At 48.7% G+C, this 21,258-nt stretch overlaps 1 protein-coding gene across 1 annotated transcript in view; it reads right to left on the bottom strand.

Moving 5' to 3' along the window:
* Nucleotides 1-4,138, bottom strand: part of CNGA3 (cyclic nucleotide gated channel alpha 3) — a 26,194-nt gene extending 22,056 nt beyond the window's left edge. The window contains exon 1 of the mRNA XM_023761470.1: nt 4,038-4,138. Within this exon, the coding sequence (XP_023617238.1) occupies nt 4,038-4,138 (101 nt within the window). The remainder of the gene's footprint in view (nt 1-4,037) is intronic.
* Between the last annotated feature and the right edge of the window lie 17,120 nt (nt 4,139-21,258).

Genomic DNA, 21,258 nt, shown 5'->3' with positions numbered 1-21,258 from the left:
GGAGAAGGGAGCGATGGGGGAAGTCCCATTCTGCCTCGAGCTTCTCCCTGACCTGACAGCTCGGTCCTTCCCCCATGGGGCCCAAGATCCCAGGAGCCAGATGCTGCCAGGCAGCCTGACTGTGTGCCCACGCTTGGGCCTGTTCTCCCCACTCCCCAAACTTGTCCGAAGCCCACCTTGAGGGGCTTTATTAGCTCAGACGTGGGAAGGAAACTATTAATGCATGTCAACGTGTTAGTAGCAGGTAACTGTCTGGATTATGTTCTCTTTTCTTTTAAATCAGGGGCGATGCCTTAACCTAAAGGAGTAAGTCCCCAGTGGTGGGACACAGGTGTGGACAGCAGGTGGGTTAGGAGGGAGCAGTTAGGAGGGTGGGGATTTCTGATGCCCCTGAGTTAATGTCACATTTCCGGGGGCCCCAGTATGTTAAAATGGTTGGGGACTACGTCTCTGTTGGGGTGCTTTGAGATTTTCCTCCCTTTGCCTGAATCCTCAAAGGTGAGTCCGAGGGCTGCCTAAATTTTCAGTAGTAGGGCCTCAATGTCATTAGATATTGTTGTCCATCATTTATTAGCGAGTCTGTTAAGGAGCTGGAACCAAATACCCAGACAGAGAAGAGACAAATGCACCCCTGAGTGAGGAGAAGTGATGGATGAGGGCCCAAAGCCAGTGGTGTGGGGACCGAGGCACTGGCACTGCATTTGTGGCCATTTACATAAAAGCCTAATATGCAAATTGTCCCCTCGGGAGTTCAACCAGGAGACTGGGAGTTTGATTGCTCGCTATGAGGTGTGCTGACCACCAGGGGGCGTTGGTGATGCAGTGCTGGCAGCAGTGGAGGTGCTGCCCGCCCAATGGGCCCTGATGAGAGCGGGACCACAGCGGGATGATAGAGCAAGTGAGCAGGCGGTGCCAGGCCAAGGCGGGGTGCCAGGTGGGGCTGCGAGGCTGGGGGCGTGAGCTGGGGCTGCTGGGGCTGCTGGAGCGAGACGGGCCGGTCCAGACACGCCCCGGAGCCCTCCTGTGGTCCCTTCCAGGCAGGCTAATCTCCCACATTCCCTCCCTGGCCTGCTGGCCCGAATGGTACCTCTGCAGCTGAAAGAAAGCAGCATCGTCGACAGAATATGTCTGAAAAACTGTCATGGACAAGTACCACCAATACTAGTAGGAACTGACTTCACAGCGAAACTGAAGTAAGTGAGGATGCAATTCTCGAACACAGCTGTGGTGGAATGACTGTTACATGTCACTAAATTTCTCCGATGAGAAGCCATCTGATGGAAAATCTACTCAATGTTTCAGCAAAGGTAAAGTTTGTCCAAATGATATAAATTTTCCAGAATGCCCGGCATATTTAAAAATTAATGATAAATGAAGATGTTATGGAAAATATTTGTTCCATAAATAGTTCTTTTGCTTTGGCTTCAATGGGTGCAAATATCACATTGCCATCAGGATATGGGCCATACTGTTTTATAATTCATGAACAAGTTTATCACCGTACTGGAACTTTACATCCTTCAGATGGTATTTCTCAGAAGTTTGCTCAACTCTACATTTTAGACTCAGCCGAAGTGACGAGTAAAAGATTAGCAATGCCAGAAAACCAGGGCTGCTCAGAAAGACTCGTGATCAACATCAACAACCTCATGCATGAAATAAATGAATTAACAAAATTGTACAAGATGCTACATGAGGTAGGAAAGGAAGCCCAATCTGAAGCAGTAGCGAAAGGTATTGCTCCCACGAAGTAACAATGGAGATTAAATATGATCATAACAGTGACCCGGGTAGATATAATTCTCCTCGTGTAACCAAGGTTGCCGTCATATTCAGAAACAAAGATGGAGAACTTCCTTTTGAAAGGGACTTGCTCATTCACTGTAAACCAGATCCCAATAATCCAAATGCCACTAAAATGAAACAAATCAGTGTCCTGTTTCCTACATTAGATGCAATGACGTATCCTGTTCTTTTTCCACATGGTGAAAAAGGCTGGGAACAGATATTGCATTAAGACTCAGAGACGACAGTGTAATCGACAATAATACTAGACAAAATGTAAGGACACAAGTCACACAAATGCAGTATTATGGATTTCATCTCTCCGTCCGGGACATGTTCAATCCTATTTTATTTTAAAAAAATATATATTTTATTGATTTTTTACAGAGAGGAAGGGAAAGGGATAGAGAGTTAGAAACATCGATGAGAGAGAAACATCGATCAGCTGCCTCCTGCACACTCCCCACTGGGTATTGCCCGCAACCAAGGTACATGCCCTTGACCGGAATCGAACCTGGAACTCTTGAGTCCGCAGGCTGACGCTCTATCCACTGAGCCAAACCAGTTAGGGCTTCAATCCTATTTTAAATGCAGGAAAATTAACTCAACAGTATATTGTCGATTCATATTCAAAAACGGAAGCCAATCAGATAAATTTCATTAAAGCAAACCAATCTAAGCTGAGAGTTGAAAAATATAGTGGTTTGATGGATTCTCTCACATCTAGATCTGAAAATCACAATGTGCCAATCGTCTTTTGAGGGTAGTCCCAGAAATATGCAGCAGCGATATCAGTATCAGGATGCTATGGCAATTGTAATGAAGTATGGCAAGCCCGATTTATTCCTAACCATGATGTGCAACCCAAAATGGGCAGATATGACAAATAATTTACAACGCTGGCAAAAAGTTGAAAACAGACCTGACTTGGTAGCCAGGGTTTTTAATATTAAGCTGAATGCTCTTTTAAATGATATCTGTAAATTTGATTTACTTGGCAAAGTTACAGCTAAAATTTATGTCATCGAATTTCAGAAACACGGACTGCCTCGAGCTCACATATTATTGATATTAGATAGTGAATCCAAATTATGAATGGAACACGACATTGACCATATAGTTAAGGCAGAAATTCCGAATGAAAACCAGTCTCCTTGACTTTTTCAAATTGTAAAATCAAATATGGTACATGGACCCTGTGGAATACAAAATCCAATATTATCTATTAAAATATTTCTTCTAATTATTTTCCTTTCAATGTGCACGAATTCATGCACCGGGCCACTAGTCAGATAATGTGCAGTTATCATGGGAGGGAGAAGTTTTGAGTGTTATATATGTAGGACAAAAATAACATAAATGTTGGAAATAAAGCTTCTCATGGATCCACTCAATCAACTTATTGGGAATTTAAGAAACAACAATGTGCCGAAACCGGTTTGGCTCAGTGGATAGAGCGTCGGCCTGCGGACTGAAAGGTCCCAGGTTCGATTCCGGTCAAGGGCATGTACCTGGGTTGCGGGCACATCCCCAGTGGGAGATGTGCAGGAGGCAGCTGATCGATGTTTCTCTCTCATCGATGTTTCTAACTCTCTATCTCTCTCCTTTCCTCTCTGTAAAAAATCAATAAAAAAAATATTAAAAAAAAAGAAACAACAATGTAAGCCCACCTGCACCAAATAGGCACCGTCTCATTTCCTCAATAGTATGTCAGGAACTTGGACAAGAATGCTGCTCCCTCTTGCAGTTGAAGAAACTGAGGCATGGAAATGTTAAACACACTTTCCTAGTAAGTTAGCAACCGGACCAGAAGTGGAACTCCTGATCCCGATTCCCCTGCAGCTGCGTGTGTAGGACTGTCACTATGGGCTGATGGCTTTGCTGGCAGAGCCCAGCTGCCCCTGGAAGTGAGGGCAGGGCACCCCAGTGCCCAGGACAGCGCTGGTGCACAGAGTTTGGTAAGTATTTGATGTACACCTGGAAAGTGTGGCAGTTTGGAGACCTTTCTACAGTAGAATTGAATCTTCATTTTGTTACTGTCTCAAGTTACGCAATTTTTGAGCCTTATTTTCCCACATCTCTAAAACAAGAACCAAAGGACTTCAGTGAGATGAACAATGTTGTTGGAAGGAGCACCGTGAGGAGCCCCAGCCTCTGACCTGCGGCTGGCCACAGGCGAAGGCATTCTTCTCCCACAGCGTAGACCAGCCGGGGGAGGACCTTTTCCAGGCAAAATAAAAAGCCCGTCTTACCTGCTCAGGCCGTTTTCCAGGTGATCAAGATCGCTGTCTGTGGCCCTCACCCAAGGGCCGGGCGGGTTGGGGTGGGAATACTGGGTGTTAATCTTGGCCATCTTCTTGCCGCAGGTGGTTGCTGAAACATGAACATGAACAAATACAATCAGGACTCAGGACGGGAAGGAGCTGCAGACCCAGCTCAGCTCGGTATAGTCTGGAAGGCTACTCCCCAGGGGTCCGTATTCCACTTCCTCCCAAAGTTCCTGCCACACTGTACTAGATGGGCATCTCTGGGCTGAGCTTCCCTGCTGAAGCGTGAACACAGTCTTTTCCTCCATACACGCTGCCACCCCGGAGAGCTGCTCAGAGTGGAGCGCTGACCCCGCGAATGAATGAGTGAATGAATGGCCAAGCTGCTGTCTGATTTCAGAAAGCTTCAAACCCTCATTCTCTGGGGGTAATGCATTCTCTTTCTTGACTCTGGTTTTCTCATTTATTTATTGTTTTAATCTGACATAGCTACCCCAAATTCTGTTTTAAAACAAAACATAACAATCTAATAAAAAATAAACTGATGAACAAAATAGATCCAGAGACATGGAAGCACCAGCAGACTGATGAATTTCAGAGGAGGGGGGTGGGGTGGGAAGAGATTAACCAAAGAACTTATATACATAACCCATAGACACAGACGATAGTGAGACAGGCCTGGGGAGGGGTGGGGGCAGGGGCAGGGTGGATGGGGTCAATGGCAGAAAAAAAGGAGACACCTGTAATACTTTCAACAATAAAGATAAATTGTTACAAATCTAATAATTCATGACATTCATAAAATCTTTACAAATGTGATGTTAAATCCAGTACATATTTCATTTCATTTAATCCTCAAAATAACTTAATCAGGTATTTTTGATTTTTAAAAAAATATTTACCCGAGGACATGCTTGGAGGGAGGGAGGGGGAGAGAGAGAGATAGAGAGAGAGTGAGAGAGAGAGAGAGAGAGAGTGTGAGAGAGAGATTGCTCCCCAACTGGGGATCAAACCCAAAACCCAGGCATGCACCCTGACTGGGAATTGAACCAGCAACCCTTCATGCACAGGCTGATGCTCAGCAAGCTGAGCCGCTCCAGCTGGGCAGATATTTATGATTTGTATCCTTATTTAAAAATGGCCACATTGATAGTCAGAGATGTTAGCAGCTTGTCCAAGCAAAGGAATAGATAAAGCCTGTCCATGCTGCCCTGGCGAGTGGCTCAGCTGGTTGGGAATCATCCTGTGCACCGGAGGGTCGTGGGTTTGATTCCAGGTCAGGGCACATACCTAGGTTTCCGGTTCAATCCCTGGTTGGGCACATACGGGAGGCAACTGATCACACATCAATGTTTCTGTGTGTGTGTGTGTGTGTGTGTGTGTGTGTGTTTCTCTCCCTCTGTCTCTCTCCCTTCCCCTCTCTCTAAAATCGATAAAAAAATTAATCATTAAAGAAAAAAGCACCAGTCAATGCCTGGTGCTAGAAACCAGAAGACGAATACTTTCCCACCAGCACACAGTGGGGATGTAAGCTGTGCAGCCACTTTGGAAAAAGGTTTCGCAGTCCCTCCAAAGGCTAAATATCGATGTACCACCTGCCCGAGCAATTCTGCTCCTAAGTACATACCGAAGAGAGATGAAAACACACATCCACACAGCAACCTGTACATGTGTTCATGTGTTCATGGCAGCATTATTCACAATGGCCCCAGGTGGAAACAACCTAAATGTCCACTGACTGATGAACAAAAGGGTATTTCTACATAATAGGATGTTGTTCAGCTGAAATGTTTTATGGCATGTGAATAATATCTAAAGATAAAAGTAATATTAAATCTAAAATAAAAACACTTTTAAAATGCAAAATTTAGAGTATCTCCTATAAGGCGCTCACAAAATAAAAATGTACCAAAGGGGAGAAACATCTAAATATCACAATAATAATAATAAAATAATAACCGCAACATTTTTGAGGGCTTTCACTATGCCAAGCACTGTTCTACATGTATTAACTCACTTAATCCTCACAATAACCCCATGAGATAAGTACTATTATCATCTCTATTTTATAGATGAGCAAACCGAGGTACACAGCTCACACAGCCGGGACTATGGCAGACAATCTAACTGCAGAGCCTGCAAGCTTAATCCCCTGCCTCTAGGAAAACAAGGGCACTTTCTGGGCGCAGTAAATATCAAAGCTTCCTGCATTTGCCCACGAAAGGCCCCAAAGGGCAGCTCCAGTCTTAGACCACGAGGGTATGCCCAGCTGTGCTCAGGCCTGAGCTTCCAGGTGCTGAGGGCAGGGAGGTGAGAGTCCTTGTCCTCCCTTTTCTGTGGAGCGATGGATACTGGTACATACAGGCAACCCCAGGGATGCCCCAAACAGACAGGGAGGAGTCTGAGTTAGAAAAGCTGAGCTCTCCCTCCTGCGTTTTTAGAACACGGGCAAAGGGAAGCTTGCATGTGCCAGATGCGGGTTTTCCATTCCTGCCTGAAAATAAAAATTAACATTGTCCCATGTACAGGAAGAGATCTGAAGTGAAAGAGATGCACTGAAATTGTAGCCAGGTTATCAATTATGTTACCCAACCCGCAGACAGCGGACTGTCTCATGCCTGGAAAGTGTCTTGGTCTCCTAGAGGTAACACAGGACAAATGGGCCTCTGGCTTCCTCAGCTCTCAGTGTGCTCAGTTTCAGAACGATGGCTTTGCAATAAGATTCAGCTGCTCCGGGCCAGGTTCCAGGAAGATGGAACTGCTTCCCAGATGTTGCTAGAGCTGGAGAACCCAGATCTCTGTAGCCAGCCCTACAGATGCTCTCCCCAGAAGTCCATCTGCTCCCCACAGCCACTCCACACTCTACACACACACACACACACACACACACACTCTCCCTTTCTTCCTCAAGGACCTGTTTCACCAAGCCTAGCTGTAGGCACAGGAGGTAAAGTGTGTTTTTTCCTCTTAATTAACTTTTTTTTGGGGGGATGTGATTATGAAAGGAATCCACTGTCATTGTAGAAAACTAGTAGCCCTGCGCACGAATCCGTGGGCCAGTAGGTTGCTGCCTGTAGCTCTCTGCCCGCTGCCCCGCCCTCCTGTAGCCCCCCCCCACTCCGCTCCCCCTCATAGATTGTTGCCCTGCCTTCTCCTGTAGATCTCCGCCTCCCACTTGCTTGCTGCCCTGCACTGCCCTGTAGCGCTCTGCAGCCCATTTGTAACCAGTAGGTCGCTGCCGCCCTCCTGTAGCTCCCCTTGACCCCTCCCCACTCACCTTCTTCCCCCTCCTCCTCCCCCCCTCATAGCTTGCTGCCCTGCCCCCTCCTGTAACTCTCTGCAGCTCTGCTTGTACCTCGCTGGCCCACCCTCCTGCTGATCCGTGATTTGCTTGGTTGTTATGCCTCAGGGCATAATGGCTAATTAGCATATTCCTCTCTTGTTATATAGGATAATAAGATGGTCATCTCTACCTTTGAGCACTTGCTATGTCAGGCACTGTTGGAAGAAAGGAATTCACTCCAATAAATTACTCCTCCCAACAATCCAACCAGGCAGGTATTATAACGATCACTTGTAATTTACATGGAGAAGCTGAGACTCAGAATGGTTGAACAATGTATTCAAAGTCATCCAGTAGAAGAACTGGGAATGTAGAGTTCTGCAAAGCAGGACGAAAGAGGCCTCCTGAGTTCTGCTCCCATCTTTGTTCAGGCCCTTGCCCCTCCCTGGGATTGTGGAAACAATTCCCATTGCTCACCTCCCGTCTCAGTCTCACCTCTGAACTCCACCCAGAGGCCGGCTCTCAGGAGGTGCTCAGCAGTGCGGTCCTCTCACTGACACAGGGCCTCTCTGAAAGGTAGTTTTAATCATGTCACCCAGGGACTCTCAGCGGTTGCCTATTTTCTCCAGCATAGAGTCTTAGCGTGACATTCAGGACTTTTCATAACCAGGGCCGTATCAGCCTAAGCAGGATGCTCCATTTAAACCAAATTGCTCACCCTTCCTTCAAGTGTGTCATGAACGTTCTTATCTCACCTATTGGCAGCGACTGCTCACTCAAGCTCACCCTGTGCTTCCTGCATTGCGGTCTCCCTCCCAGGACAGGTGAGAGCCAAGGGACAGGTTCTGGCCAGTGTACCCCTCCCATGATGCAGGCTCCCCCAAGTGCCTCATGTTAACCCAGGGTCGTCTGTGCCAGTTCAATGCCAACTTAAGATGTGGTGAAGGAGACTTGATTCAGTGCAAACAGCTCATGCAGCATGGCTACAGACCAGCATGGCTGCGAGGCCGCCCTCACCACTCAGGGGTGCTGAGACAAGACCACTCAGCTTCCAGCTGGAAAAGCCAGGCTTCACTGGAAAGGGAAAGTGCCCCCAGTCAGAGGGGAACTAACTTACACAGAGAGAAGTCCCCGCCCTGGTCCCTGATTGGTCCATCCTATGCAAATAAGGGTGCCAAATCTACACAATTTGATTGGCCCCAAAAGCACTGTCCTGATTGGTCAGACTGGAGCTGCTCTGATTAGTAGGAGAAAATGCTAATGAGGATACAGCTGTGTAGCTCCAATTGGACAGAAATCTTAGTCCTACCTGCTCCTGACTAATCCATAAGTCTTTGCTCCTGCTAGCTTCTCTGCCTAGAGAGAGGTTTTCCCTTCTTGCTCCCAGTTAGTTGAAATTCCTTTCATCCTTCAAGTTCAACTCCAATATGATCTCCCCTGGGAGGCCCCCCCTGATCAGGAGTCAGTCCCTCCCACTCTCTCTATTCTCAGGGCACCGTAATCACCTCTGCTTCAGCCCAGAGCACAGGCGGGCTTACCCGGGGTGAGGGCTGGTCTCCCACACTGACTACCCCACCATGTCCAGAGTGGACTGTGTCTGTTCAATTCTGTTTCTTCCACAGGGTTTCACCTGGTGATTTGTACTCAGGAGAACTCAATGTGTGGCGGACATGAATTAGTTCAGAGGGAAAACCATTTGCTCCCTGGATTCCATTTATGCAATTGGGGGATAAGGAAAAAAGCTTGATCCATTTCAGTCAGAGGCCCCAGTGGTTGGTAGGGATTGGAGAGGGTTTCAGCTGAGTAGGTGGCTGGGGAGGCTAGAGACTGGGGGTGGAGAGCCTTGGACATGGCCATGCCTCCCCAGTCCACCAGGAAGCCCGAAGAAGCCCACAGCCGCAGGATCTGAGGGAGCTAGCAAGGAGCCTCTGCAGCTTCCAACTGTTTACCTCCTGGGTACCAGGGCGATGGGATACTGGTCGCTCTGGCAACCCCATTATTAACCAGAGGCAGGACCGCTGACAGACAGTGAATGAGAACAGAAAGGCACAAGAAGAGGCGCATCACAGCCAGGGGCACAGGCAGTCCTGGCCAAAGAGACTGAGATCTTGTGGTCAGACTATACCATGTCCAGAGCGGACTGTGCCTGTTCAATTCTGTTCCTTCCACAGGATTGAACCTGGAGATTTGTACTCAGGAGAACTCAACGTGCAGCGGACATGGTACCCAGGAGGTGTACCTTTCACCTTCTCCCGGAATCAGCACTGGAATCAATGCTGGAGGGGAACCCCACTTCTGGACAGAGGCTGGAGAGGGAACGTGTGTGCTGGGCATCCCCCCCCATCCTGCCCACGGAGCTCCCCACAGCTCAGTGACACCCCAGCGGGGCCCTGCCCGGCAGAACTCTCAGAACTGGACGTGGCCCGAGACCTGGTCAAGAGAGCCGTCACCTCCCTGTCCCTGCCCAGCTTCCCACGGCCCACGCCAATGGCTTCTCACTCAGGGAGTGTGTGACCCATGTCCAGACAGCGATATTGTGGCTTGTTTTTATGAATGAGCAACAATATCTTTTTTTAAAAATTTAAAAAGGGGCGCAAGGAGCTGGCAGGCGGTCCTTGGAGAAAGTTAGGGGCTGGGCTGCCTACTCTGGGATGCAAGCCCAAACTCAGATGGGGGGTATTGTGCATGGATTTGGGGTGTCAGGGGCTGCCGCTGACCAGCTTTGCCTCTGGAAGATTTGGTGAGGAGCGTCCACCCTCTGGCTGTCGGGTTTACGGCCAGAGTTTGCACCACGGAGCTGTGGGCTGGGAGGGTGCGAGGGCCCCCAGTCCAGAATGGCCACGCACAAGGGCCTGCGGGCTCTGCTCCCGGGAGGAGTGGGCATGGGGCTGAGCTGGGAGAAAAGCCCAGGACAGGATCACCCTCAGGGGATCGCAGGGATCGGAGGGTCCTCGCTCTGAGCACTAAGCCAAGATCTCGTTATGATTTCATCATTAAAAAACAGTGAGTGCTGACTCCCCCCCCCCAGATTTTCAGTTCCTCGCCTCCTCCTCAGCCCACCCGTCTCTTTGGATCCCCGAGGCTGGGTAGGGGCCAGCGGAGGCAGTCCCCGACCAGGTCCGCTGGTTCCCCAGGCTCCCGCTTCCTCTGGGCCGTGGACAGCCTCCCAGAGCAGCGCGGACGGTGGGAGAAGCTGGGAAGGTCCCCGACCGAAAGCGGGGAAGCCAGGACGCCCCCCCCCGCCTTCCGTGTAGGGTGCCTTGGGGAGATGTCCCGGGGACGGCGTCGTGACTGGATCCCCTTCCTGTCGCCAGTGGGAGCCCACCCAGCTCCCGCCTCCTGCCTGCCCGATGGCTCAGCCCCGCTTGGTCCAGAGCCGCTGTGGGAGGTGAGTAAAAAGGGTGCGAAAGACTTGGGTGCAGGACGGCTTCTTGTCCTGGTCCGGTACTCCGGGTACAGGGGTGTGTGTGTGTGTGTGTGTGTGTGTGTGTGTGTGTGTGAGAGAGAGAGAGAGAGAGAGAGAGAGAGAGAGAGAGAGAGAGAGCTGAGGCCGGAGCCGGCCCTTGCTTTCTGCCCCCTTTTTCAGCACCAGGGACCGAGGACAGCGCCACCCTCCCGCTCCGCACCCTGCTCCCGCGCGCATTTTATATTTTAAGCCCCTCTGCTGGCCAAACCTGCGTCCCAGCGCCCCAGCACTCCCAGCTCAGGAACCCCTAAATCCTTACCCACCCAAGTTATAGCTCCCGCGGCGCGCCTACCCTGCGCAGCGTCTCCTCCTGGCTCCCTCCGCGTGTGGGCGGCAGCCTGGTCCCGCTCCTCCGCTCGGTCAGGACCCCGCTCTGCGCTCTGAGCAGGGAGCTTGGGGCCTCCCTGGGGAAGGTCAGGTGAGGCTCTGGAGCCTCTAAGGCGGTCCCGGAAGAGGCAGGAGTCGCTGGGTCACGTCGCCATCCCCTCCGAGGGGAGAGGGAAGAGGGGGTGAGGCCGGAAAGTCCGCCCGCAACTCTGGACTCTCTCCTAACCGCAAGCCTCAGCCTCCGCCCTGGGAGGGTTCACCAGCGCGTCATCCGCACGGGATGAGGATGAGCAGACAGTGCAGACCTGGGAGCTTGGAGTTTAACGGTGAGGATGTCCATCCCCTTAAACTTGTTACTGTCGCGGGGAGCGTGTGGACACAAATCTCTCTGAGGGATGTGGTGTGTTCTTGCTGAGTTTGTGTTTCCTTTTATTGTAACAGACAGTACCCGACTCCCTGGACGAAAAATCAAAACCCACCAACCAGAGAGCAGTCGCCGCCCTCTGTGGAAGCCAAAGGGACATAAGGGTTCTGGGAGAAGGTAGCTTTATTGGACAGAGGCTGCACATTCCTCACTTGCCCTGCAGGAGGTGTGTGTCCGAGGGCGCGCATCTCCCACCCCCTGACTCTGGGTGGAGGGGCGGGTCCCAGCAGGAGTCCAGTGTTCTTGTCTGGGACAAGATCTGGAAGCCTCTTCTCCAGGTTCCCGTGGCGTTTCCAGAACACATCTATCAAAGTGTCCGATTAAGGTTTCAAGTTCATGCAGCAGTTGAAGGGATAAGTGCATACTACTCAACGGAGAAATAAAAACTTAGAATAACACACACGTCTTAAAGAGGAGCCGCAAAACCTAGAAAACCGGCCCCCAAAGGCAACCTAGAGTCATCATTCTGAGCCAGCGGCTCTGCTTGAGGGAGAGCCCAGGAAGGGAGGTGAGGGATCAACACAACCAAGTCGAAGCCCGGAAGCTGGAGGAGGGGAGAGTTCTTGCTTTACCTTTTGCTTCCTGGGAGAAACCTGAGATGCATGTAACGCAAGAGAAAAGATAACTCCTGCGACCATGCTCATGGAGACCCTTCGGTTCCCTAATCCAGAGAGCCTCGGCTCGCAGCTACCCCGCAATTGTTTACAGCCTCGTTGTCAGGAAGTGCTGTTTCCTGCGGCCCCTGTAATTTATGACACAAATGAAAGCTGTCTCCTGTTGGCTTGTCCTCGGGGAAGACTGGAAGCAGATGGTTATTATCTGTTGCCCAGAAACATTTCAGAGCTGATTCTGGAGAAAGTAGTCGTTAATAGGAGACAATTGAAGGCATAACCCTAAAAATAAGAAATCCCTTTGGATTTTTGTTTTTGAAACACAGACTGTTTCTAAGATCTGGGGTGTGGGTGGAGGAACAAGACGCTACAAAACTGACCATGAACTGCTGACGTGCACCGAGTCTGATGAATGAGGTAGAGCGCCCAGTGTGGGATCGGGCACATTGCTGGCTCTCAGGAAAGGCTGTGTGTGGCAGTCGCTATCACTGAAAAGTTTTGGTTCCTGAAACGTGGAAACAAACTTAGACTAGAAATCAGCAGCAAGTCCTGGAGGGAATATATCTGTGAATTTGCCTGCAAAAGGCACCCAGCAGCAAGATTCTGGGCTGCCAGGATGAGGGTCCAGATTTGGCAAAAGACTCACTGAGTGGGGTGGCCTCAGCGGACCTGTTGCTCAGGCTTCACACAACCAGGTGTGTATGGGACAGTGTGGGAAGGGACAGCCACCCTTCGTCAAGACGCAGGACACAAGGATCGCTGGCAACCCCAAATGAGTTAGTGGGATGTCCTAACAGGTCCATGGCACCAAGAGACCCAGCAAAGGGACCTGCCGAAACCCAGAACCTATGCCAGAATAGGGAGACCACAGAGAGAAGGGAGCTATGGAGAAGGCACCACTTTCTCGCTCTGAGGGGGCAGGTGAGACTGAGAGGAGGGGAAGGACTAGGTGAGTCCCAGGTTGCTTCAGCCTTAGTGGGACTTGCTAAGGAAATGAAGAGGGGTCTGTGGGGGGAAAGGTGGCATCCAGCCATCAGGAGCGGAGGAAGCTGGAACCAGGGGGCCTGGTGACTACAGTTCCACCCCACCCCCACCCCGCCCCGCTGTGGTTCCAGTGCTGGAGAAATAAAGGGTGAATCCCAGCCAATCCCAGAGGGATTGCAGCCCAGCGTGAGCATGCACAGATATGTCTTAGGGCACTGACTCCCCAGTGATATGTAGTTTTGTTTTTAAAGTTTAGAAAATGGGATTATGGTCTGTATGAGTCTTCTGGGACTTGCTTTTCCCCAATCAATATTAAGATTCATTGATGTTGATTGTAGCTATAGTTCTTTTAGTTTCACTGTGTAAATATATAATTTTTTATTTATTCTTGGTGCAAAATATACTTTTTGATTTAAAAAATTGAGGTGAGGAGCCAAATGCTTGCTATTCTAATGATGTAAAATTTGCCCAAACAAATTTCAGATGTGGTGGGCCTGGCATTTATGGGTTAGGGTTAAAACGCACACACACTGCCGTGGGTGGCCAGCGAGCTAGCCCTTCTGCTGGGACCAGATGGTGTGCAGTGTGTTAAAGAGCAGGTAATCTGTAAGGCGATAAACCAGACTAGCAGATGAGCAGCAGGAATGCGAACAGATAAGCCCAGTTATCAGGAAGGGGGAGGGCTGGGCCAGCTCCTGCAGGGGGTCTAGATCCTTGGCAAATGATAAGGCAATTTGTGGGAATGGCCTTTGAGAAATAAAACATTTATGCAGAGGTAGGCAAGGTTCACATGAACAGCAAGGCTGCATCAGGTTCCCAGCAGGAATTCTCTGTCAGCGCAAAGGCATCTGGGGGGAAGGCAGGAGGGGATGGGGAGAAGCTGTCGTTCCTAGTTTTCCAGGCCCTCTTTGCTGCTTCCTCCACAGGCATGGAGGCGACGGCCTCCATTTCCCTCACCTACCTGGCAGTTGGCAGAATAGAAGGAAAATTAAATAAATGAGATTTGAAGAGTTATAAATTCCATCCGACCATCATTAAGAGCTTGAGTTTGGTGCCATGGGACCTAATCTACCTTGTCCCCGGGAGTCCCCCTTTTAGTGAGCCCCCCTTTTAGCGCGGCCTTCCCATTCCATCCAGTCTCTTGTACCCGCAATGCCTGGGACCCCACCGTCCCTCCACTTTCAATCTTTGATTTCTTTTAAAATGCAGGTGACTCCAGGATACAGAGTGCAGATAAGAACCCAGTGAACAGTCCGTAAGGAAGACTGAGAACATCTGATGATCTGGAGACCAGGAGGGTGGACGCTGCAGACGCCATGGCAGAGGTGGCATCGGAGGGGCCCAGGGCCCAGGGGACCAACACTGAACACTGAGGGCAGACGCGCTCCCTGTCACAATGGACCCGAGCCAGAGCCTGGTCCAGGAGGGTCACCTGAGCTCCTCTCTGAGCCTAAAGCTCGGTTCACCTACAAAAGAACTTGTGCTCATTGTCAAAGCCAGCCCGTGTGTGCTGCTCGCTGGACTATTTTCGTGGATTGTAGCATGATGTCATCAAAGGGGCTCCTGGATAGATGTGTCGTGTCCCGGGGCTCAGTACGGCTCGGCCAACATTTCAATCAGGGCCTTGGGTAAGGGTGGACTCTCCTATATATTTCACTATGCATAGGATGGCCAACTAGCATCCACTCGGGAAACATGGCAAAAAAGGGTGTAGGTCAGGAGCCAAAAAATCAATAGAGCCTTTCACGGTGGGATGAAGTATAGACCAAGAAAAATGTAACAGAACAAATGTAAAATGCTACACTAGGGTCCTTTAATTCAGCTGCCCAGGCACAGGGAGAGGAGAGCGGGCTGAGCAGGCCTCATTCAATAGGACGGAAGCTTCAGGGGGATGTGTCTCCACAACAACAGGAGAAAAGCTAATGAGAAAAAATGCTGACTTAATAGACATGTACCATGTAGAAAAGAGGTGAGCGCGGCAGCGCGGCTCTTGTCAACATACCTGGCTTATTTCCATTTTAAATGCCACATTTTAAAAAGTATTGCATAAGCAATATTGTATTAATAATAAACTTTAAAATCAATTTAATAAACCAATTCTACATTTTATGTTCCTTTTTTATTTTTCTTCACATGCCCATGTTATTCTCTTTCACACATAAATACAGTTTTTTATTCTGCTTTTAATTGTTGTATCTTGAGAAGTAGCCTATCTTGCTTCATTAGTTTCTAATAAATTTTGGTCACAGACAGGTCATTTATTTACTGGCCATCATCATAGGCAAATGGATTACATAATTAATAGAATGATTTACACTATTGCTGACCGTTTAATGTACATTTAAATTACCTCCCACTTTTCAATCCTTTAAATGACTGCTCTAAACACATGCATAGAACCTTTTTCTATTTTCTGTAACTATTTCCTTGGGTTATATTCCCAGAAGTAGGATTATTTCAGGAATATGACATCTGAATTCAAGAGAAGTTTTAGCAATTTCTATTGTCATCAATTTGCCAGTCCCACCATCTCTTCTTCACCAGCTTTTTAGTTTATTTTGAAAATTTCATGCATAAACTCTACCCAATTACAGTTTTAATTTGCATACCAGTCAGACATTTTCTTATGTCTGTTTATTACTTGTGTTTCCTCTTTGTTCATCATCTATTCATGTCCTTTGCCCATTTACATGAAAGTTGATGGTTTTCCCTTCAGTTTTCATGAGCTCCTGTGCAACACAGAGATTTTTCCCTAGTATATTCGATGAAAGTATTTCCCCCAGTCTGTCTGCCTTTTTATTTGAGTTATGGTAATATTTATTCTAGAGACTTGCAAACATTTTCCACTGAGATTCATTCAATTCATTGAAAGCCTAGAATGCATGATTCCACTACATACATGATGTCTACTCTTTTTTATGGTTTGTATGTTTTTTCTTAAAATTAACTTTTTAATACAGTTGGGCTTATTTTGATATAAAGTCTAGACAATTTCACTTAAAAGCTCTGTATCTTTGAGCAATTTAATGTGGGACACAAGTGCCTCATCTGTTAAAAAAAAAAAAAAAGGTACCCACTTCGTTTTTATCCTGAGATCCACTAACAGAATACTGGATTACCTACAACGCCCCATTCTTCAACCACGCCATCTCAGTCATCAGTTCATCTCCTCTGGGCTCCAAATTTTAATACCTGCTCTGCATAATTACTTTAAGCATTTCTTCCTTACAGCGAGCAGGGTGTGAAGCGACGCAGAGGTGCTGCAATGACACTGAAGCAGGAGAGGACTCTCAGGCTATTTCTGGTGGCTGCACGTTGGTCAGCAATGAGGGCCTTTGCACCTGACCTTCCCTCTGTCTGGCATAGTTATCCATGCGGCTCCCTCCCCCACCTCCTTCATGTCTTTGCTCATATATTACTTTCTCAAGAAGGCATTTCCTGAATACCCTATTCAAAATGTCAAGACTCTATGCCATCCTACCCACACACTCTGTCTTCCCCTTCCTGCTTTAGTTTTCTCCACAGGACTTATTTCTATCTGACATACTGTATATTTTATTTATTTGCTTTCTATCACCTTCATTGTCTGTAGGCACCATGAGGACAGAGGTCTTGGTCTCCTTTGTTTATTGCTATACCTCCTAGTGCCCAGAATAAAGCCTGGTGCATATTAGCAGCTCAGCATGTACCTGCTAAATGTGTGAGTCCTAGCTTTGGGCACCAAGCTCCAGGGATGCAACTGGGGAGGAGGGGGATTCTCTCCACAGCACAGATAACGGGGCAGTGCATGCTCAAGTGCCTTGAGAAAGCGATGCTCAGGTTTCAGTGGGGAAGGCCGTCATTTCTCCCTATAGCCACCTGTTTCTCATCCCACCAATGTTGGTTATCATGCCTCTCTCATTGCTGGACATGAAAATTCTCAGGGGCACGGGACCAGGTCTAACTTACATACGGCCCCGTGCACTAGGGTGTTGAGAGCTGCTGATGAAGGGAACAGGGTTTGTTTTGACCCTGATGTCACAACAAGAAGTTGCTGCAGAGGAAGGCTTTCCAGGGGAAGTGATTCAGACCCTCTGGAATGATGTCACCCAGCTCTTTCTTCACAAGATCTGACGTTTAAATCATACAAGGGTATCCCACTTATCCATGAGTGGACACAACACACGCATCCGCAGTGACACAGAGCAATGAATAACGTATTTTAGAGGAGATAAGGGTATTTCCTATTTCCATTTGACCCTTTGTGGACTGTAGCTTTTGAATTTTTCTTTTCTATTTAATTCTGATTTTTCTCCAAGTGGCTATAGAAAGTGTGGACCCTGAGAAAGAAGATATTTACTAAGAAGGGTTCCCAGTGGCTAACTGGGCTCAAATAAACATAACAAAAACCCAGAGCCGAGCAGCCATTTCTCCACAGGAGCCTCTCACACAAACTGCACTTTACGGGGAAGCCTGCATTGAACTGCCTGCCTGCACTGTGTCCCTGTCATCTGAGCAGCCCTTATCAAGAAGTTCCTGGAATCCTATTCCAGCCAATAGAACTGAGACTTTCCCCATCCAATCAGAGATACACAGTTTTGACCAACCAGAGCGGCTCTATTCTGTCCAATGAGGACAATGCCTTTGGACCAATAAACTGTGAGGATCTGGAGTCCTCATTTGCATAAGGATGAACCAATCAGGGACCAGGAGTGGGACTTGTGTCTATACTAGAGGCCCAGTGCACGGATTTGTGCACATTGAAAGGAAAGTAATTAGAAGGTGGCTGGCCGGGCGGGACTGGGTGAGACAGGCAGGACATGCCCTGGAGCCAACCTCCCACGGTCCCTCCCTGGCCACCCACACCTGGGGCGGCACGTCAGCTCGAAGGGCATCTTTGGAGTGAGCGGGGTCCCTTGGCAGGTGGGGTCCCTAAGCCTGGCCTGCGGGGATCGGGTTCCCTCCTTTCTGGTTCCGGGGTGCGTCACCCGAGAACTGCTGCTGCAAAGTCACGGCAGCTTGGCAGCTCCTGCATTGGGCATCTGGCCCCTGGTGGTCAGTGCACATCATACCTACTGGCCGGTTGGATGGTTGGACAGTTGCTTAGCCTTTTATATATATAGACTAGAGGCCCGGTTCACAGAGTTGTGCACCGGTGGGGTCCCTCAGCCTAACCTGCAAGGATTGGGCTGAAACCAACTCTCTGACATCCTCTGAGGGGTCCTGGATTGTGAGGGGGCACTTCTCAGGTGACACATCCTGGAATCGGGCTCCCTCCTCTCTGGTTCCGGGTGTGTCACCTGAGAACCGCTGCTGCCAAGTCATTGCAGCTTGGCAGCTCCTGCATTGATCATCTGCCCCCTGGTGGTCATTGCACGTCATAGCTACTGGTAGGTCAGTCAGTCGGCCGGTCACTTAGACTTTTATATATATAGATAAGCCAGCTCCCCTCTGGCTCTAAGACAGTGGTTCTCAATCTTGGCTGCATATTAGAATCACCTGGGAATCTTTTTAAAATCCTGATTTCTGGGCCTCATCCTCTGGAAATTCTGTTTCTTTGTTATGGGGTGGGGCCACAACATTAGTAACAAAGAAACAGAATTTCCAGAGGATGAGGCTCAGAAATCAGGATTTTAAAAAGATTCCCCAGGTGATTCTAATGTGCAGCCCAGGTTGAGAACCACTGCTCTAAGAGGACACTTTACCTTTCTTTAGGAGACTGCACATCCCTGGCTGAGCTGAAAACGGATGTCTCACCAGAGCAGAGTGGGGCAGACCAGTGCAGACAGACCAAGGAGGAGCGGGCCAGTGCCGGCCAGAGCAGAGCTGTCTAGCCAGAGGGGCCTGGCCTCAGGGCTTCCTCACAGCTGTGCTGTGTTTGTTGTATTCTCACAACTGAGCTGTTCCACAGCCTGTTGTTTTCACATCCCCTGCTGTTCTCACAGCTGTGCTTTCTTACAGTTGAGTTGTTGCACAGCCTGCTCTTGTCACAGCTGTGCTGGATCACAATTGAGCTGTTTTGCACTGAATAGAGGTTCCTTCTTCACCGCACCCCAAATAGCAGATTCCTGTTAGCGCCAACGATCATGGACCATCAGTTGACAAAAGGAATTTATCTTTTTTCTTCTGCCTCTTCCTCCTTTTCTTTCATTCCTTCCATTTTTAAGTTTCAGTCTTTTATCTTTTCTTGCTCATTTCTCTCCCTCCTTTTCACTTCTCTTCCACCCCTTCCCACACCAGCTTCCCCCGCTCTTTGGAGACGGGATCTCCGCCATCTTCTCCTGCCCTGTGCGAGCTCACTTTCTCTGGGGGTTGTGTAAGCCCCTGGTTCCCCCGCTGCTAGTGCTGGTGGTGGAGGGAGAATGGGGGAGAGGTTGGAGGAGGACAACCTGGGAGTTTCTCAGGAGTTACTGAATGCAGCAGATCCTCTCGTGGCCCTGACCACTCCTCAAACCCGCCCACTGAAGAGAGAAGAAAATGGAGGCCCAGAGTGGGGAGTAGCTAGCTCAAGACTAAATGGCCAGTTTGCTATCCACCAATGACCACCTTTTGGGGTCAGGTCCCCACTATCTTTCTAGCCAGATCTACCCTGCAATGTTCCCTGAGTTCCCCGGTGAGCTCAACAGGTTTGGGTTATGCCTCTAGCCCAGCCGTGGGCAAACTACGGCCCGCGGGCCGGATCCGGCCCGTTTGAAATGAATAAAACTAAAAAAAAAAAAAGACCGTACCCTTTTACGTAATGATGTTTACTTTGAATTTATATTAGTTCACACAAACACTCCATCCATGCTTTTGTTCCGGCCCTCCGGTCCAGTTTAAGAACCCATTGTGGCCCTCAAGTCAAAAAGTTTGCCCACCCCTGCTCTAGCCTATTAAAAAGATAGCACAGAATTTTTTATCACTATCAGACAGACCAATAGCTGTGTGATTTTGGAGAGCTAAGGCTTTCTCTTTTCATAGATTTAAATCCTACAGGGGTGAACCCTGCTTGTTAATTAGAGAGAGAGGCTGGGAAAACCCGAGTCCTGGAGGCAATGAGTCAACAGGTTCGCAGCACTTACTCTGCCACACACTGTGCAAAGCACTTGTCAATTCATTTAATTTCCACAAAAAAGGGGGGGGGGACAGGGGGCAGGAGAGGAGGCCACCACATCTTCTGTCTCCAGAGCTGGCTAGGCTGGCTCCAGAGCTGGTTCTTAAGCTCACATCTCTCAGAATGGCTACCATCAACAAATCAACCAATGACAAGTGCTGGCGAGGATGTGGAGAAAAAGGAACCCTGGTACACTGCTGGTGGGAATGCAGACTGGTGCAGCCACTGTGGAGAACAGTATGGAGTTTCCTAAAAAAATTAAAAATGGAACTCCCATTTGGTCCAGTCATCCCACTTCTAGAAATATATCCAAAGAAATCAGAAACACCAGTCAGAAAGGATATATGCACCCCTATGTTCATAGCAGCACAATTTACAATAGCTAAGATTTGGAAACAGTCTAAGTGCCCATCAGCAGATGAGTGGATAAAAAAACTACAGTACATTTACACAATGGAATACTACATGGCAATAAAAAAAAGGATTCTTACCATTTCAACAGAATGGATGGACCTGGAGAGTATTATGCTGAATGAGATAAGCCAGTCAGAGAAAGACAAGTACCACATGATCTCACTCATATGTAGAATCTAGTGAACCAAATCAACTGATGATAAAAAATAGACCCAGTCATAGAAGCATGAGCGGACTGTTGAACCTCAGAGGGAAGGCAGGGGAGGGAGGGTGGGAAGAGATCAACCAATGAACTTGTGTACATGTATGCATAACCCGTGGACACAGACAATGGGGTGATGAGGGCCTGGGGTGGGGGGCAAAGATGGGATCAGGCTGGAAGAGGCTAATGAGGGGAAAAGGAGGACCTATGTAATACTTTCAATAAATATTAAAAGGAAAAAATTTAACTAGTCAAGGTGTTTTGCAGATATCCATATGCTCAGACTGTTGAAAATTGACTCGCCTTTCTGCCTTCTTCTCTCAGCTCTTTGTGTCAAAAACTGTCCTTTTCTTTAGTGGCTTACTTAGTGCTTCCTGTGGACGGCACTGTCTCACTGGCCTCACGGGTTGTGTTGAAGTGCCA

Source organism: Myotis lucifugus, unplaced genomic scaffold, assembly GCF_000147115.1.
Source record: "Myotis lucifugus unplaced genomic scaffold, Myoluc2.0 scaffold_210, whole genome shotgun sequence".
NCBI lineage: Eukaryota > Metazoa > Chordata > Mammalia > Chiroptera > Vespertilionidae > Myotis > Myotis lucifugus.
Note: the sequence above shows the minus strand (reverse complement) of the source record. Positions and strands in the feature narration are given on the sequence as shown.